Source organism: Nanorana parkeri, unplaced genomic scaffold (genome assembly GCF_000935625.1).
Source record: "Nanorana parkeri isolate BGI_ZX_2015 unplaced genomic scaffold, ASM93562v1 scaffold311, whole genome shotgun sequence".
In the NCBI taxonomy this organism is placed as follows: domain Eukaryota; kingdom Metazoa; phylum Chordata; class Amphibia; order Anura; family Dicroglossidae; genus Nanorana; species Nanorana parkeri.
The window spans coordinates 976,802-991,977 of record NW_017306579.1 but is presented as its reverse complement, the minus strand read 5'-3'; the positions used below and the strand labels follow the sequence as shown (position 1 = coordinate 991,977).

Sequence of the window (15,176 nt, the reverse complement as noted above, 5' to 3'; positions counted from 1 at the left end):
GATATAACTTTGTTCATGTTTTTTTTTCCGATGTCCCTTTTGGTAAATTTTCCTTCAATTCCAAAAATGTATCTTATTTGTGTATCACTCAGCTGTATATCCTCAAATCATCTCTGAATTGGTGCCGACACGTGTTCTTCCTTCTGGAGGGGGGCTACTTTTGTTCCCCATGGTCCCTGTGTGTGTTGTAAAGTAGTCACGGCTCCAAGCTCACTCCAGTGATGGACTATAATCACAATACAAATGAGTAAACTAAACCAGAGATTGTAGTCCATCTTGGAAGTGATCTTGGAGCGATGTCTACTTCACAACATACAGGGAGCATGGGGAACAAAAGTAGCCACCCTCCAGAAGGAAGTACAGAGTTAGCACCAATTCAGCGATGATTTGAGGATCTACAGCTGAGTGATACACAAATAAGATACATTTTTGTTAATAGTTAAGATATTTGAATGCCTATTTAAGATTTAACTCCTGAGTTTAGTGTCACTGTTACTCATTGTAACTGTCTCCAAAACAGTTACTGTTAAGGCATGCCTACTAGAAATGACGATCAAGGTTGTCAGTGCGCTTATTTCAGTTCTCAACTGCACTTTCAAGCCCTCAAATGGCTATTGCCATAGCTGATCACATGCAGCACCATTGCAACTGCAATCCAACTAGAGAATGAGACGGTTCTTTCCTTGGCTGTAAAGGATAGAACCAACTAAAAACCAATAAATGGCAATTCAATTATAATCTGGCTCCACTTAAGTTTGCTGATTTGTTAAGATGCTTTAAGAAGGCCCAAAAGCTCACAGGAGATCACATTTACTTACAAAATCTCTGAAACCTCCAGGCAAATATGAAATATGCCATGTTGCTAGCATGACCCTCATTACTAAAACTATTAATAATTGTTCATAATTTTAATGTATGTATTTTTAAATTGTTAAAAACGAGTATGAAAGCAATTGTACCACAAACAAGTGCAAAATAAGTAGCATTAATTAATCAAATAGCAAAAAAGTGTCGTTTTTAATGTTTTTAGTGTGTAGTGTAAAGGTTTTATTGTGGGAAAGTGAGACTCTTGAGTTTGTATCTAGTTGAGTCACTGTTGATGTTTTGGAGACACGAGCAAGGGAAAAAAATGCTGTCACCAAGCCATTGACCTTATTGGTTAGGAAAGGTCTTGACATTGTCAGCTATTATCTTTAAGAATGAGGTCAAACAGTGAGTAGGTCAAACACTTAAACTTATGACTTCTTTTGCAAAGTGTCTTCAGCTTGCTATGTACTTCTTATCAGTCATAATATTTATAAATACAGAAGCACTTTGAAATCTCAAGCTACACTAACCAGCTGCCATTGTGGTGTCAAATGGAGGTTAGCTCAATGTGAATCGCAGGTCAGCGGCTTACAGAGTGCTTGTACGCTGTACAGACTTCGGTGGATTTCTTTCAGAATGCAACATTCAAAAATGAGTCATTCTTATCAGTAATAATCTCATTTCAACATCTCATTGCTATCATTTGTTGGCCATGAAATCATTTAACCTAATATAGTCCATATGTTTGTGATTTGGCTGATAAACTGCCCTGCTGGTAACTGCAACCCACACTGACTTTTTAAAGTTTTCATCTAAACCCATTGAAAATTTGTAAGACCTATTAAAAGTCAACAAACCTATACTAGAATAGAAAAGCTAATAACGACAAACTCTTAGTGAATAGCAACTACACATTTTTACACAGAAAAAAGTTCCTATACCTTTAAAGAATTTGAGATATTAAATATTTTGTTAAAGCATATACCACACGCTCATAAAAATGAAATGTAACCCTTTAGCTACACAGCAGGCACCTTTTAGAGAACCGGGGGTTCATTTATAAAAGGGAAATATGCTGTTCACTTTGCAAGGGAATTTTCGCTTTGCAGTGGAAGTTTGAGGTTGGTGAAATTTCACTTTGCAAAGAATACCCAATCATGCGACAGGAAAATAAAAAAAAACGGTATTTTTGCATGCACATGATTGTATGATGGAAGTGATACACAGGGCTGCAACAACTAATCGACATAATCGATTATAATCGATTATTGAAAAAGTTGTCAACTTTTTCAATAATCGATGAATCGGCTTCCGATCAGTTGGCCCTGCTTCCAATCAGTTCGCCCTGTTCACGGCTCCACACGCACCTCCTCCCCACCTCACGCTCGCCGCTGCCAGACCCGCTCGCTTCCACGCTCCACACGCCGCACCTCCTCCCCGCCTCACATTTCCTGCCCATCCACATCCACGATCGGCACAGGGACGCGGGGAGAGGTAGTAAGGAGGAGCAGGTGTGGGGGGATGACAGCTGCTGATAGACAGGTCCGATCTCAGAAGCACGTTGCTGGAAGACTGCACTTTCCCACACATGGTGCTCTATAATGTATTGCTGGGATTTGTATTTCTCTATAGCTGATGGTACATTGTGCTGTATATTATACATCGGAATACAAATCCCAGCAATACATTATACACTGTATGTATAATGTATTGCTGGGATTTGTTGTACTCCTCTATAGCTGGTGATATTCTGCATTGCGCTGTATAGAGGACTACAAGTCCCAGCAATAATACATTATACAGCGCAATGCAGAATAACACCAGCTGTAGAAGAAGAGTACAACAAATCCCAGCAATAATATATTATAGAGTGGTACAATGCTAAATACCACCAGCTATAGAGGACTACAAAACCCAGCAATAGTACATTATACAGCGCAATGCAGAATGCCGCCAGCTATTATGTACTATTGCTGGGATTTGTTGTATTCCTCTATAGCTGGCGGTATTCTGCATTGTGCTGTATAATGTGCTTTTGCTGGGTTTTGTAGTCCTCTATAGCCGTTGCCATTCTGCATGCATTGCTGTATAATTTTACACTTTCTATTTCACTATATTGCACACCACACTATCTTTTTTTTTCTTTTTTACTTCCACCGGTCCAAGCTTGCTCCTGTGATGGACTACAACCTCAATACAAACTAGTAGTCCATCACTGGAGCCATTTTTTAAACTTTATTTTATAGTTTATCCGATTAACCGAACTTAATAATCGGCTAACTAATCGATTTTGAAAATAATCGTTAGCTGTAGCTCTAGTCAGCATAGCTTCACCTCATACACTAAACTAAGGGGAAACCTCCCCTGCAAAGTGCAAATTCCCTTGCAAAGTGAACAGCCTATTTGCCATTAGTAAACCAACCCCTCTGCCTCTTTGACCTATTCAGGATCTCTTGCTATTCCACCCCTAACGCGTTACGCACTTTAGGCTTCTTCAGGGGATCAGACTAATCTGCATAGAGTGCCTGGAGGTGGATCAACGTAGTGAGGACAGGAATGGGGTGGGTGGCTAGGTTAAGCCTTGCCATCACATACCGTCCATCATCTCTACCGGGCCCCCGAGGCCTCAAAGGGAGGAATGTCCTGGGCAATTTCAGAGAGCCAATATATCCCCACCCGAAGAAGTGACCTAATTTAGGTCCAAAGTGTATCGAGGTGTGCTGTCGTTGGCTCACTGCTTCAAATGGTGCACTCTCCAAATGGATCGACTGCCGAGGTCCTGCACTTGTGGGGACCTCAGCAGCCTGCTGGGGACCTGGCAGTGCCTGTCCAGCCCCATATCTCCTTCTCCTCCTTCCTGGCTCAGGCACAGCAAAGAACAGCTCCCCACCGAACAAACAGCCCCGGAGCCGGCAGAAGAACGGCACCCGATTGTTCAGTCCGGCACCCGCCCGCAGAGCCCCACATGTATCCTGGTGATATCTGTACAATGCCCTGGTCAGACGCAAACGCAGCCTGGTGACATCTGTACACTCCCCTGGTGAGACGCAAATGCGGCCTTGTGACATCTGTACTCTCCCCTCGTGAGACGCAAACGCAGCCTGGTGAAATCTGTACACTGCTCTGGTGAGACGCAAACGCAGGCTGGTGACATCTGCACAATGCTCTGGTGAGACGCAAATGCAGCCTGGTGACAACTGTACACTCCCCTGATGAAATGCAAACGCAGCCTGGTAACATCTGTACACTCCCCTGGGGAGACGCAAACACAGTCTGGTGACATTCACACTGCCCTACAATCATTAGTCTGTATTGTTTTAGAAAAAATGTCACATGTCCCTTTAAGAAAGAGTATAGGTAATTGATATTGGCGAGTACCTGAGGGAAAGTACTTTAAAAAATGGTATTGGGACATCCCTGCTGCAAAGTATAAAAAACCAGAGCAGTAATGCGTTCTGATTGCATCGCCCACTCCTTTTCACTATCCTCCATTCAGAAAATGACTTGTATTTTCTTTAATCCTTTCGCTGCCATGGCCTTTTTTTGTGTTTTTTTGCACACATCTTACAATACACATTTTAGGCCTGAAAATTACTTAAAACCCCCAAACATTATATATTTTCTGAAAGAACCTGTAGAATAAAATAGTAGCAGTTGCAAGTTTTTATGTCGTACAATATTAGCGCAACTCTTTATCAAACCCCAAAATTTAGTAAATATGCACTTAAGTTAATTTTAGTGCCAAAAAAACAATATAATACCCATTTTTTTGTAAAATATAAAAGATGAGGTTTGTGGTAGGGAGATTTGCATAGAGCTGCCTATATCTCTGGATGTACTGCTTATTGTGAAATGCGATTTTCAATGAGGGCCCAGTTCACATAATGTGCGGAAACCTGCTTTTCTCTGCACCCGAGAAACGCAGGTCTCTCCAAGGACACATGGTTGTCTATGTTCTCATTACAATGGAATGGAGAGTTGTGGAGCAGAGAAGTGCAGACAAATGCAGCATGCATGCATAGAAATGAGTAAATGTCACTTTGTAAAATTTTAGCAAAGTTAAAGGAGAACTATGGGATTAAGGCTTTTCCCCATAGTTCTCCTTAGGGTAACGGGAGGACACAAACTAGCGTCCTCCCGTCACCCTAGGCTCAGTATACCGCGAGCTGTAGCTCGCGGTATACTGAGACGCCGCAGTATACCGTGAGCTGCTGCTCGCGGTATACTGAGATGCCGCACCTGAAGCGGATCCCGACAATTATGTCTGGATCCGCTTAGCTGCGTGAGTGACAGCTGGCTCTGCCTATCTAGAGGCAGAGCCAGCTGTACCGGCCCCCCCCCCCCCCCGTTCCGCCAGTCAGCGCTGGCGGATCGGAGCGGGGAGGGGGGAATCCAGCCCCTCCCCTGTCACGGCAGAGAGCCGTGACAGGTTCAAGAGGCGAGCGAACGCCGGTATGTGTTCGCTCACCTCCCGATCTACTAAGCCGACCTGTGACAGTCTCATTGTCACAGGTCGGCTAGAACTATGAGGTGAGTGAAAAGCACTCACCTCATAGTTCTCCTTTAAGAAAAAATGAAAAAAGCAAACAGTGCCTTAGGTTGTAAAAACACAAGACACACGTCACACACAGACACCAGGGGATTATTTTAGCATGAGCCCTAAATATTACCTCTGCTCATGTATTTTTTTCATCACGTGCTGTTTGCTTTCCACAGGTTTGTTGCAGCTTTACTTTAAAGCACTGCGTATATGCAAGTCAAACTAAACAAAACTAATTTTAATCATCATGTGCTGTTTGTGGTTCCCATTCTCTGCACTTGTAAAACTGTTTGACTGTAAATGGGAAATAACATGAACATGATTCTAGGTCATAAATGCCAAAATCCCTTAAATTCAGATTGCATGAACACTGATTGAACTTTCCTGTATAAATATAGCTTTAAATAAACAAAACACAGCCAACATCATATCTTCACAGTGCCGAGCAAACATCCTTCAGAGGTCACTTTTAAAGTAGAGTGACTATTAATTATGCACCAGGATCATCATTTATTATATAAGGATGATGGGAAAATTTGCACAAATATTTAGTTAGAACTATATGTATAGAACATTCTGTACAAAGCCACACAACATACTAAAAGTTCTTCATCTATGCCAAAAAAAACCCTGTGGTAATCCATAAGGATAATTGGAAAATATGCAGAAACATTCAATTAGAACTAAATGTATAGAACATGTTTGTACAAAGCTATACAATATAAGAGGCATACCTCAGTTTTCCATTTATATCTAAACCAGTGGACTCTTAAGGAGCAGATCTAATGAATAAAAAGAATGATCTTATATACAGTATATAGATCTTATATCTATAGATATCTGATCTTATATAAAGGTAGCTAAGCTTAAAACTGTCTTGCACCTGTTTATGAGGTTTAAAATATATGTTTGATAGGTAAAAGAAAACCCAAAAAACTATCGATCCTGTGCTCTCTGCTTGTTAACTCCAACAGGCTATTTAGCCCTCTGAGTTCTTGGCCCCGTTCACACCGAGGCGGTTCGGCCATGCAGAGTTGGCCGTGCAGATCCGCCGACATGAACAATCCTATACATTGCTATGGGGATCTTTCATGCGACCGTCTGGCTCAGTGCGATCCGAACCGCCCCCCTGCCCGAACTGCTCCCTGCACTATTTTTTCAATGGAAACGCAATTAAAAACTCCCAAAACCTCCCTTTTGAAATCAGCGCAGAAACCGCGCCAATCCGCAGCCGCCCTGGTGTGAATGGGCTCTTATTATGGACTAAAGAATTATTAGCTTTTATGTTGTGGAGATCTGAGTGTGGGAGTGGTTGAGTAATTTAGCAACTTGGACACTGGGCAGGGCTGACAACTCAGTCCACAAAAATGCTGTGAGATGCCTGCCTACAGGACGTAGGAGCGGAGTGCATTTCTGGTACATCAATAGGTATTTTTTGTACTTACAGGGTCTTTTAAGGATAAAACATGGGGAAATGTGCATGTTTTGCAGAAATGTACTGCATAGGTTTTGGGGGGGTTTTTTGCCTTGACTTACGCTGTAACAGATACTAGTATTTGCAAGAAATAACACTGTAAAATGTTCATCAAGGAAGTTATCTCATTGCCTTTGCGGATCAGGATGGAATTTTTTCTCCTCTCCGAGCAAATTGGACCATACTTTTTAGTTGTTTATTGCCTTACTCTGGATCAAGTGCAGGTTTAAGATTTTAAGAATACATGTGGTATTTTTTATTATAGTTTTTTTTAGCTTAGTGTAAGTGTCTTTTTTATCCTATGTACCTATGCATATTTCCATACTCTTTGTCAGTTATGCACATTAATTGTTCTCCATGGAAAGTACATAAACACATTTACCCATTCCAGTGCCAGCAGGTGCAATCTCCCTTGCAAAGATTTCCAGTGCTTTTTTCTGCTTGTGGTGAACACCGAGCCAAACGACAGCCTCACGAGCAAGCTGAAACAAATAACAAGATGTAACAGAATAGTAATGAATTCAAATAATGTATTGTACTACACGTATTTAAAGAAAAGTACATGTCACCAAGATTCAAACTGCCTGCCTTGTACAGGTATTGCTGGTGAAAGTAAACCTACCACAATCCTGGGTAATAAGCAGAAGTTACTTACATTAAAATCCCATGTCAAAATGAACGGTAGAGGGAGTCAAGTATTGGTAGCTTATGGTTTCCTCCTATGACGCAAACCTGTTGCTTTAGTATTGACAAAGTGCAAGTTTGCTTTAAACTCCAAAGTTTAAAGGTCTACTTGTTACTTTGAACTTTAAAATGTTTTGTTATAAAAGCATATTTATAAGAAGAACTTTTGTTCCCCATGGTCCCTGTGTGTGTTGTAAAGTAGCCACCACTCCAACCTCACTCCCGTTATGGATTACAATCCCATGTTTAGTTTACTAATTTGTATTGAAATTAGAGTGCATCACAGGAGCAAGCTTGGAGTGGTGGCTACTCTACAACACACACAGGGACCATGGGGAACAAAAGTAGCCACCCCCCAGAATTTAAGGTACTTGAATTCAATTTTTAAAATGTAACTCCTGTGTTTAGTGCCACTTTAAATTCAAAAACAAAACTGTAATGCAACTTACCAGTCCTTAGATGTGGTGGCTGCATTAGTTTTCCTTTTCTCAGACTTTTTACTTTATTATTATCTGGTAATACTGTGACACGTTTCCTTTCCCTGAGAGGTTTTGCTCATGTCTCCACTCTATCTATGAAGTGAGCCATGGTTGTTGCCACAGAAGAAAAATGACCCTGTTTGTTAATCTTACAGGAAGTGACAAGGACACTATCAGGGTTATTCACAAAAGGGTGGAGAGCTTGGAGAAGGCAGGAGACGTGAACAATGTAGGACAAATTAGCTGATTTGGAAAAATTCGCTAATTCAGCTCACTTTTCAGTTCAGCTATGTTTTCCTAGATTGTTCACTTCTCCTACCTTCTCCAAACTCTTCACTCTTTTGTGCATAACCCTGTATATTTCAGGTTAGATTAACAGGTATTTTATGTACTTGCTGAATACATTCTTGAAAAATGAAGGCTAATGCAACCGCCACACCTAAGGGTTGGTAAGTTGCAATGTATAACATTTTTGTTCTTAGCGTTAGATATTCTTTAAGTTTGGGGGTAAACAGCAATGCTCTCATTCTCAGATTATAACAACCACCACTTGCTGGCTTCATAAGTTTGCTTAATTTCTACAAAATGCAAAGTGAGCAAACAGAAGGAAAATCTAAATCAAATCAATATTTGGTGTCACTACGCTTTGGCTTCAAACCAGCATCAATTCCTACACTTGCACAAAGTCAAGGATTTTGTAGGATTAGAGTCAGGTGTATGATTAACCAATTATACAAATAAGGGCGTAATGATCATCAATTTCATATGTAGGATGAGACACAGTCATTAACTGAAACAGAAACAGCTGCGTAGGAGGCTTAAAACTGGGTGAGGAACAGACAATTTTCTGCTACTAAGGTGAGGTTGTAGAAGACAGTTTCATGTCACAGGTCATACACCATGGCAAGACAGAGTACAGCAACAAGACACAAGGTAGTTATACTGCATCAGCAAGGTCTCGCCCAGGCAAAGATCGGCTGTATGTTCATGGGGCTGCATTTATGACAATGGAGTTGGAGATTTGGTCAAGACCAATGGTGTCCTCAATGCTGAGAAATACAAGCAGATACTTATCCATCATGCCATACCATCAGAGAGGCGTGTGATAGGCCCCAAATTTATTCTGCAGCAGGACACCAATCCCGAACATACAGCCGATGTAATTGGTGATGGTTTGGCAGTATTGAATAGTGCACATATCCTTAAATAATAAAAAAGCATATTTACTGCACAATATGTTGATCATTTGAGTGCCTTCACATGGACAGTTTAGAAGCAGCACCCCCCTTAAGTTCATGGACTTAGTGTCAGGACTGTTCCAGAAAACTAGGGAAGCTATCAGATAAATGTGTTTTGCTAAAATTCCCTATCCATAAATCCTTTTTAAAGGTTCAGTTAAAACTAGAAGTATACAGAGCCTGCTTTTAACTCTTACATCTTTTCCTCTAGCATGTGGTCCATATGAATCTTCAGCACCGATTATTTGAAGATGTACTGCGCTGTAATCCTCCAAGCCAAGATGAGTGAACATATCTCGAGTTCTAGAAAAAATGTAACACAGGAAAAGTCACTAGATGCTAACCCATACCATCCAATCTTCGATTATTAAAAAAGTGGCACATGTCAGGGTCTATCCAATGTCCAAAATCCCAAATATTTGCATAATTAGATAAAATGGGCCCCTTTCTGTCAAGATCCAACTACATATGGCCTATAAACTGGAGGTTTCTTTGTCAGTAAAGAATTAAGTTTTTTGCTCCCAGAGTCTCCTGGGATATCTTTGTCATATATCCCAGGAGGATTCGGAAGCAGGGACTCACAGCAGATGGGCAGACCTGGCAACGTGTCATCAGGAGCCGACTACAGAGCCCAGAAGAGACAGTCAACTCCCGTTGGTGTCAGAGAAGAAGTTTGTGGCTACGGACCCGCTATGACAGCTGATCGACAGAAGGAGAATGCTGTTTTCACTGGGCAGGTACATTTTCTTAACTAAAACTGGCCTCTAATGGTATTACCTTCTCAAAATGCTTTCTGCTGTACGCCTTCCTTTTTCTGCTGCTCGTGGTCCTACTACAGTACATACAGCTGTGGCTCTGAATCCATCCAGATATGTGGCACACACCTAATTACAGATACTTTAGTTACACATATGAGAGCATGAAAGCATAGACTTTTAATACCATATTCCTGTGCATGGTATAATTTGCCAACTGTTACTTTCCCAAAACTATTCATGCTTAAACTACTGAATGTTACCAGCATGGCCAATGATTTTTGTAAATGGCACTATATTTATTTGTAGCTTGTCTTTGTTTAACTCTTGAATGTTAATTACAAAGTCATTTAAAAAAAATCACATGGTGTAGGGATACCTTGCAGTTTACCTTCTACTGATTACTTCTAAAGCACTCAGTAACTCAATCATACTGAACACTCTGTTCTGAAAATACTCATTTCATCTAGGATGATAAATCTTTGCATATCACTGTAATGGGCCACCTAACTTACCAGTACTGAGGAACAGGAGGTAACAGAGGGACGCCCAAGGCACTAAATTGCTACCTGAAGAGGTTATTTCCTATTCTTTTTCCCAAAGCACTGTAGAAGAAGTCTGAAAATATGTTCAGGCACCTGAATATCCTTTCACTTGCATGCAAATCTATTGATTCTTTCATAAATGCCCAGATATCTGAACCTTTGTTCTTCAATAAATATGCGTCATCAGAATAATTCCTCCCAACATTTATGTTCCCTGCAAGTTACCCAGTCTTTTGATCCAAAGTTTCACCATTTGCTTGTTTCCAAGGTCTTTTCTACTAATATCCTGGAAGAAAAGGCATCCAGGAGATAATACCTTATATAATGAAGATGGTGGGACTCCTCTTGCTCCATTGACAGTGACGGCCTCCTCATCTAGGAGAGTAAATTATGTTGATCAGATACAGAAAACAAAATCTATATATTATATTGGCCCCCACAATCACCAGATCTCAATCCAATTGAGCATTTGTGGGACGAAGTTGAAGAGCAATCAGGCAGCTGGTTCCACAACCATCAAATCTCACAGAACTGGACAGTGCTATTCATCAGGCATGGTGTCAGATTCCTCACATCACCTTTCAACATCAATGCCAAGAAGAATCGCCGCAGTATTGAAGGCAAAAGGTGGCCCAAAGAAGTACTGATGGGTTGGTCATAATAATCTGGCCTCTCATTGTATATGTTGACAGCATTCAGATAAGAATGGTAGATAATACAGTGCATGCGCCTTATTTAAGGATGTAATCTTAATTTGTTTGTCATGTGGTACATCTGCTGTTCTAATTTAGCAGATATTTAATATGTAAAACCTAGTAAGTATGTTTTTCTGGTTTTTTTTTCTAGTTTCTGTTTCTCATTTTAAAGTAATTCCATATGATTTGATCTGAATTTTGTCACATTAATGTAAAAGAAAAAGGCACTTTTGTGATGGCTTACTTGTCATTGACAGTCAAATTCATAACAATATTTTAATTTTACTCCTATGATATCTAACACATCTGAATCCTGGTTTCTGTTGATAAATTCATTTGAACGCAGTGGACATGATCTGAGGGGCAAAGTGTTACTCAAAATAGGCTATAGTATGAAGAATAACAGGAGTGTTGAGCTAGATCAGGAGCTGGCCATAGGGCTTGGTCACATCTACTGTAGGTGGTTCAGCACAGTGATGCACTGCATGCGAAAGACAAATGAGAACTAAGACAAGTTGCTGTTCAAATCTGCACAGTTACATGTAGTGCTCTTTAACAGTGTGTTCCCAAGCTCAGAAGATATATAAAATGAAGGATTACCACCTATAGGCCCCGTGATTTCAGAAGATATATACTTTTGGGTAGGGATGCACAGATACCAAGGTCTTGTACTTGGTACATGTACTGATACTTTTTGAGCTCCAAGAGTAGACTAGAGAAAAACTCAAAAGCTAGGAGGCCGCTGTTATTTTTAAGGAGCATTGACTACATGGCCTATATATATATATATATACACACATACATACATACACACACATAAATACACAATATATATTAGGGATGCACCGTTACCATTTTTTCCAGACCAAGTACAAGTACCGATACCTATTCAAGTACTCACAGATACCAATTGCTGATAAAGTTTTGTTTAGTGTCACGTGACAGTTTTCTAAAACACTACAGACTAATGATCTCAGGACAGTGGTGGGGCTTAGTCCCAGCTGCAAGCGCTGTGACCCTGGTAGTTCTCGTCAAAATGACAAGTATCAGCACTGGTATCTGAACTGGTATCTGTGCATCCCTACTTTTGGAAGACATCTGACTTTTTGGTCTATGTATGCGGAAAAAAGCACCATTGGTTAGACCACCCAAGGTGCAAAATGGGAAACTGTACCTCGCAGCTGAAGGGTTAAAAAAAATTGTTTTGAGGCTACAGAGACTGCAGTTGCTAACCACCTTTTGAATATGATAACTGCCAGCCCAAGTCTGTAGCTTTAACACTTTGAGTTACTGACCGACATCAAGATCAGAAGTTACTAATCTGCATACTGAAGCCCCAGAAGCAGCATGACAGCCAGGAAACTGGCATTTTCCGATGTAAAATGAGAGTTTGGTAAAAAGGGTTAAACTTTATTTGCAGCTGCTGCCATGATGTTTACAGTGCTCAGGAACTAATAAAGGAATCATTTATTAGTTTCTGTTCCCTCCCCTTACTCTGTTGTAAGAGGAAGGGGAGGGCACAGTGTATATCTGTGAGCAATGTGATGTGTTTCTTTATGACCAATCCCAGCGATCAAGGTACAGAGCTGCTTGAATCTGCTCTGCACAAAGTGTCAGTGTACCCCGCATTAAGCCCTCGTTCACACCTGAACGTTTTGTAGCGCGTTCTACGCTCGACGAACGCTCTACAAAACGCTCAAAAATATAAATCACATTGTATTCAATGGTCTCGTTCCCACCTTGGCGTATTTCCGCCCGTCCCTAACGCGCTACAAAATGGCCCACGCCTGAAAAGGTAAATGTACTACTTTGGGCCGTTTTGTTGCGCGTTTCCATTGGGATACAGCCAAGTAGCCTTCTGAAACGCGCGGCAGTCGCACGACTTTTTTACCACGAATCGCGGTAAAAAAAACGCGCGACAGACGTGCATATGCAATACGCCTAGGTGTGAACGAGACCTAAGGGTCGCACTGGGAATTGATGCTGGTGTACACTGTAACGTTTAAAAACAACGACTATGTTGCTGTTCAAAAGTTTATATGTTTAAGTAGTTAATGACTGTGCCCGTTGTTTTTCGGTCTGTGGAAACTAAAATCAAGCTGAATAGGTTGCCCTATCACAGTCAGAAGGCACATAACTCCTCTCTATGCAACCAGTCTGGCAACCTGCCTCTAACGCGCTGCGTGACAAATCGACTCACTTCCAACTCCCCACTCCTTCGCGTTTCACTTCTCGTAATTGTTCCCTAGTTCTTACCTTAATTGCAGACACAACAGACTAAAGGTGGGTTGAAAGAGGTAGAGAAAGGTCTGCTGCCTTGCTCAGGCCTGCATTTGCCTGGATCATGACAGTGATAATGAGAATATTTCTATAAAGGATTATGATAGGGGAAAAATCTTTTTGCTTCATTAAATGGGGCCAGAGATAAAGCTTAAGGTATGCTGTGTCTGATGCCTAGAATTTAACAAGACAATGTAAACAGAAAAGCTAGCTGCACACTGCATTCCGCTGGGTTAGTTTATTTATTACCACATCACTGGTGTCCCGCCCAATGTGCACGCCACTGACGTGTTCCACCCAACCATGGGCTTAGTCATAGAGACTTCAGTTTGTATGGGCTCAAATTGGAGTGAGGACGTGCTCCCAGCAGCAAGCCCCCCGACTCATTCTTTTCCTGAGCCGTGGAGGAGCAGTGCTTCTTTTGTGTGTTCTCCTAACAAGCCAATGTAATCCCATTGCCTGATATTTCTAAATAAAAGAATCCAATCTACTGAACTAAAAGGAAGTCAAACATATGTAAAACATATTTTCATGAAAAGACACAATAATATGTGAAAATGTGTACTTACTGAATATACACTACAGTGTATGTGCACCCTAAATCTATTTTTCAAAACGTAGGGCGTTTTTCAGCGCGTAGAAATACGCCCAGGTGGGAACCATGCTCATAGGAAATTATGGGATTTCACTTGCTGAGCGTTTTTCAGCGCTTCGATAAGTGCTGAAAGACGCCCAGGTGTGAACCAGCACTTAGCAGTAGCCTTATCAGTCTGCTGTAAATGCTCCTTCAGTGGTATGTTGAGCTGCCTACCTAATAGACCTCTTAGGCATCCCAACACCAACTAAAGAAACGGCTGGTTGACAACGTTGCTGCTTTTAATTATGAGGCAGTGGCCTAGCATTATCAGTATGCTGTTACTGGCAGGAAAGAAGATTTGCACATTTACAAAAAAAAACCTGTACACAGTAAGGCAATTATTCACATACACTATAAGTATCAAATAAAAACTTACCCCCAGGGTAAGGTGCAGTAGTTTATGACTTGAATCTCTCAGCTTATTAGTTTATTTGGGCAGCAAGGGGACTAGATCTAGCTTGCAGAAGCCATAAATGTTGTAGATAGCTATAGATACTCATATATCTCCTTCAGTATCTTTGCTGAAACTAGTTAGTGTCATTATTGGCTGGTTAGAGAGCTGGGTCGTAACCTCAGCTCTTCAAGGTCAGGGCTGCAGGTCATAAAAGGTAGTAAGCAGTAATTGTCTTTTAGTTATGTGGAGGACCTCTTTAAAAGTCTGGGTGGTAAGGATAATAGTTCACATCGCATAATTCAGGGGGAAAAAATCCATTGCGCTCTGGTGGAAAAGTTCAGTTTTAGTTTAAACAGTGTCTGGCAATGTACATTAGAGATAACTACAATTAACAAAATAATGGATGACAAATGAGAAGATATTAACATCCCATCTCTTGTTGTACGTGTCAAGGCACCAGAGTCTAAAATGTGTAAGGAATCCAAGATTTCTCCATCTGCTCAACTTCTTGTCCAGGGAACTTTCAAAAAAGTTCACAAGAAAGTTCATTTAGAGTTCAAACATGTTATATTAGGCCTTTGTCAAGGTAAAAGTTCATTGGAAGGTTAAAATACATTTCAGTAGAGCATCCTGAATAATATGCTGTTT

General features: G+C 40.9%; 1 protein-coding gene across 1 annotated transcript in view; it reads right to left on the bottom strand.

Annotated features, from left to right (window-relative positions):
- Positions 1-7,165: 7,165 nt before the first annotated feature.
- LOC108788193 overlaps positions 7,166-15,176 on the bottom strand; it is a 31,946-nt gene continuing 23,935 nt past the window's right edge. The window contains exons 10-13 of the mRNA XM_018557928.1: positions 10,839-10,897; positions 10,000-10,106; positions 9,420-9,525; positions 7,166-7,303 (exon numbers count right to left, since the gene is read on the bottom strand). Of these exons, the coding sequence (XP_018413430.1) occupies positions 7,166-7,303; positions 9,420-9,525; positions 10,000-10,106; positions 10,839-10,897 (410 nt within the window). The remainder of the gene's footprint in view (positions 7,304-9,419; positions 9,526-9,999; positions 10,107-10,838; positions 10,898-15,176) is intronic.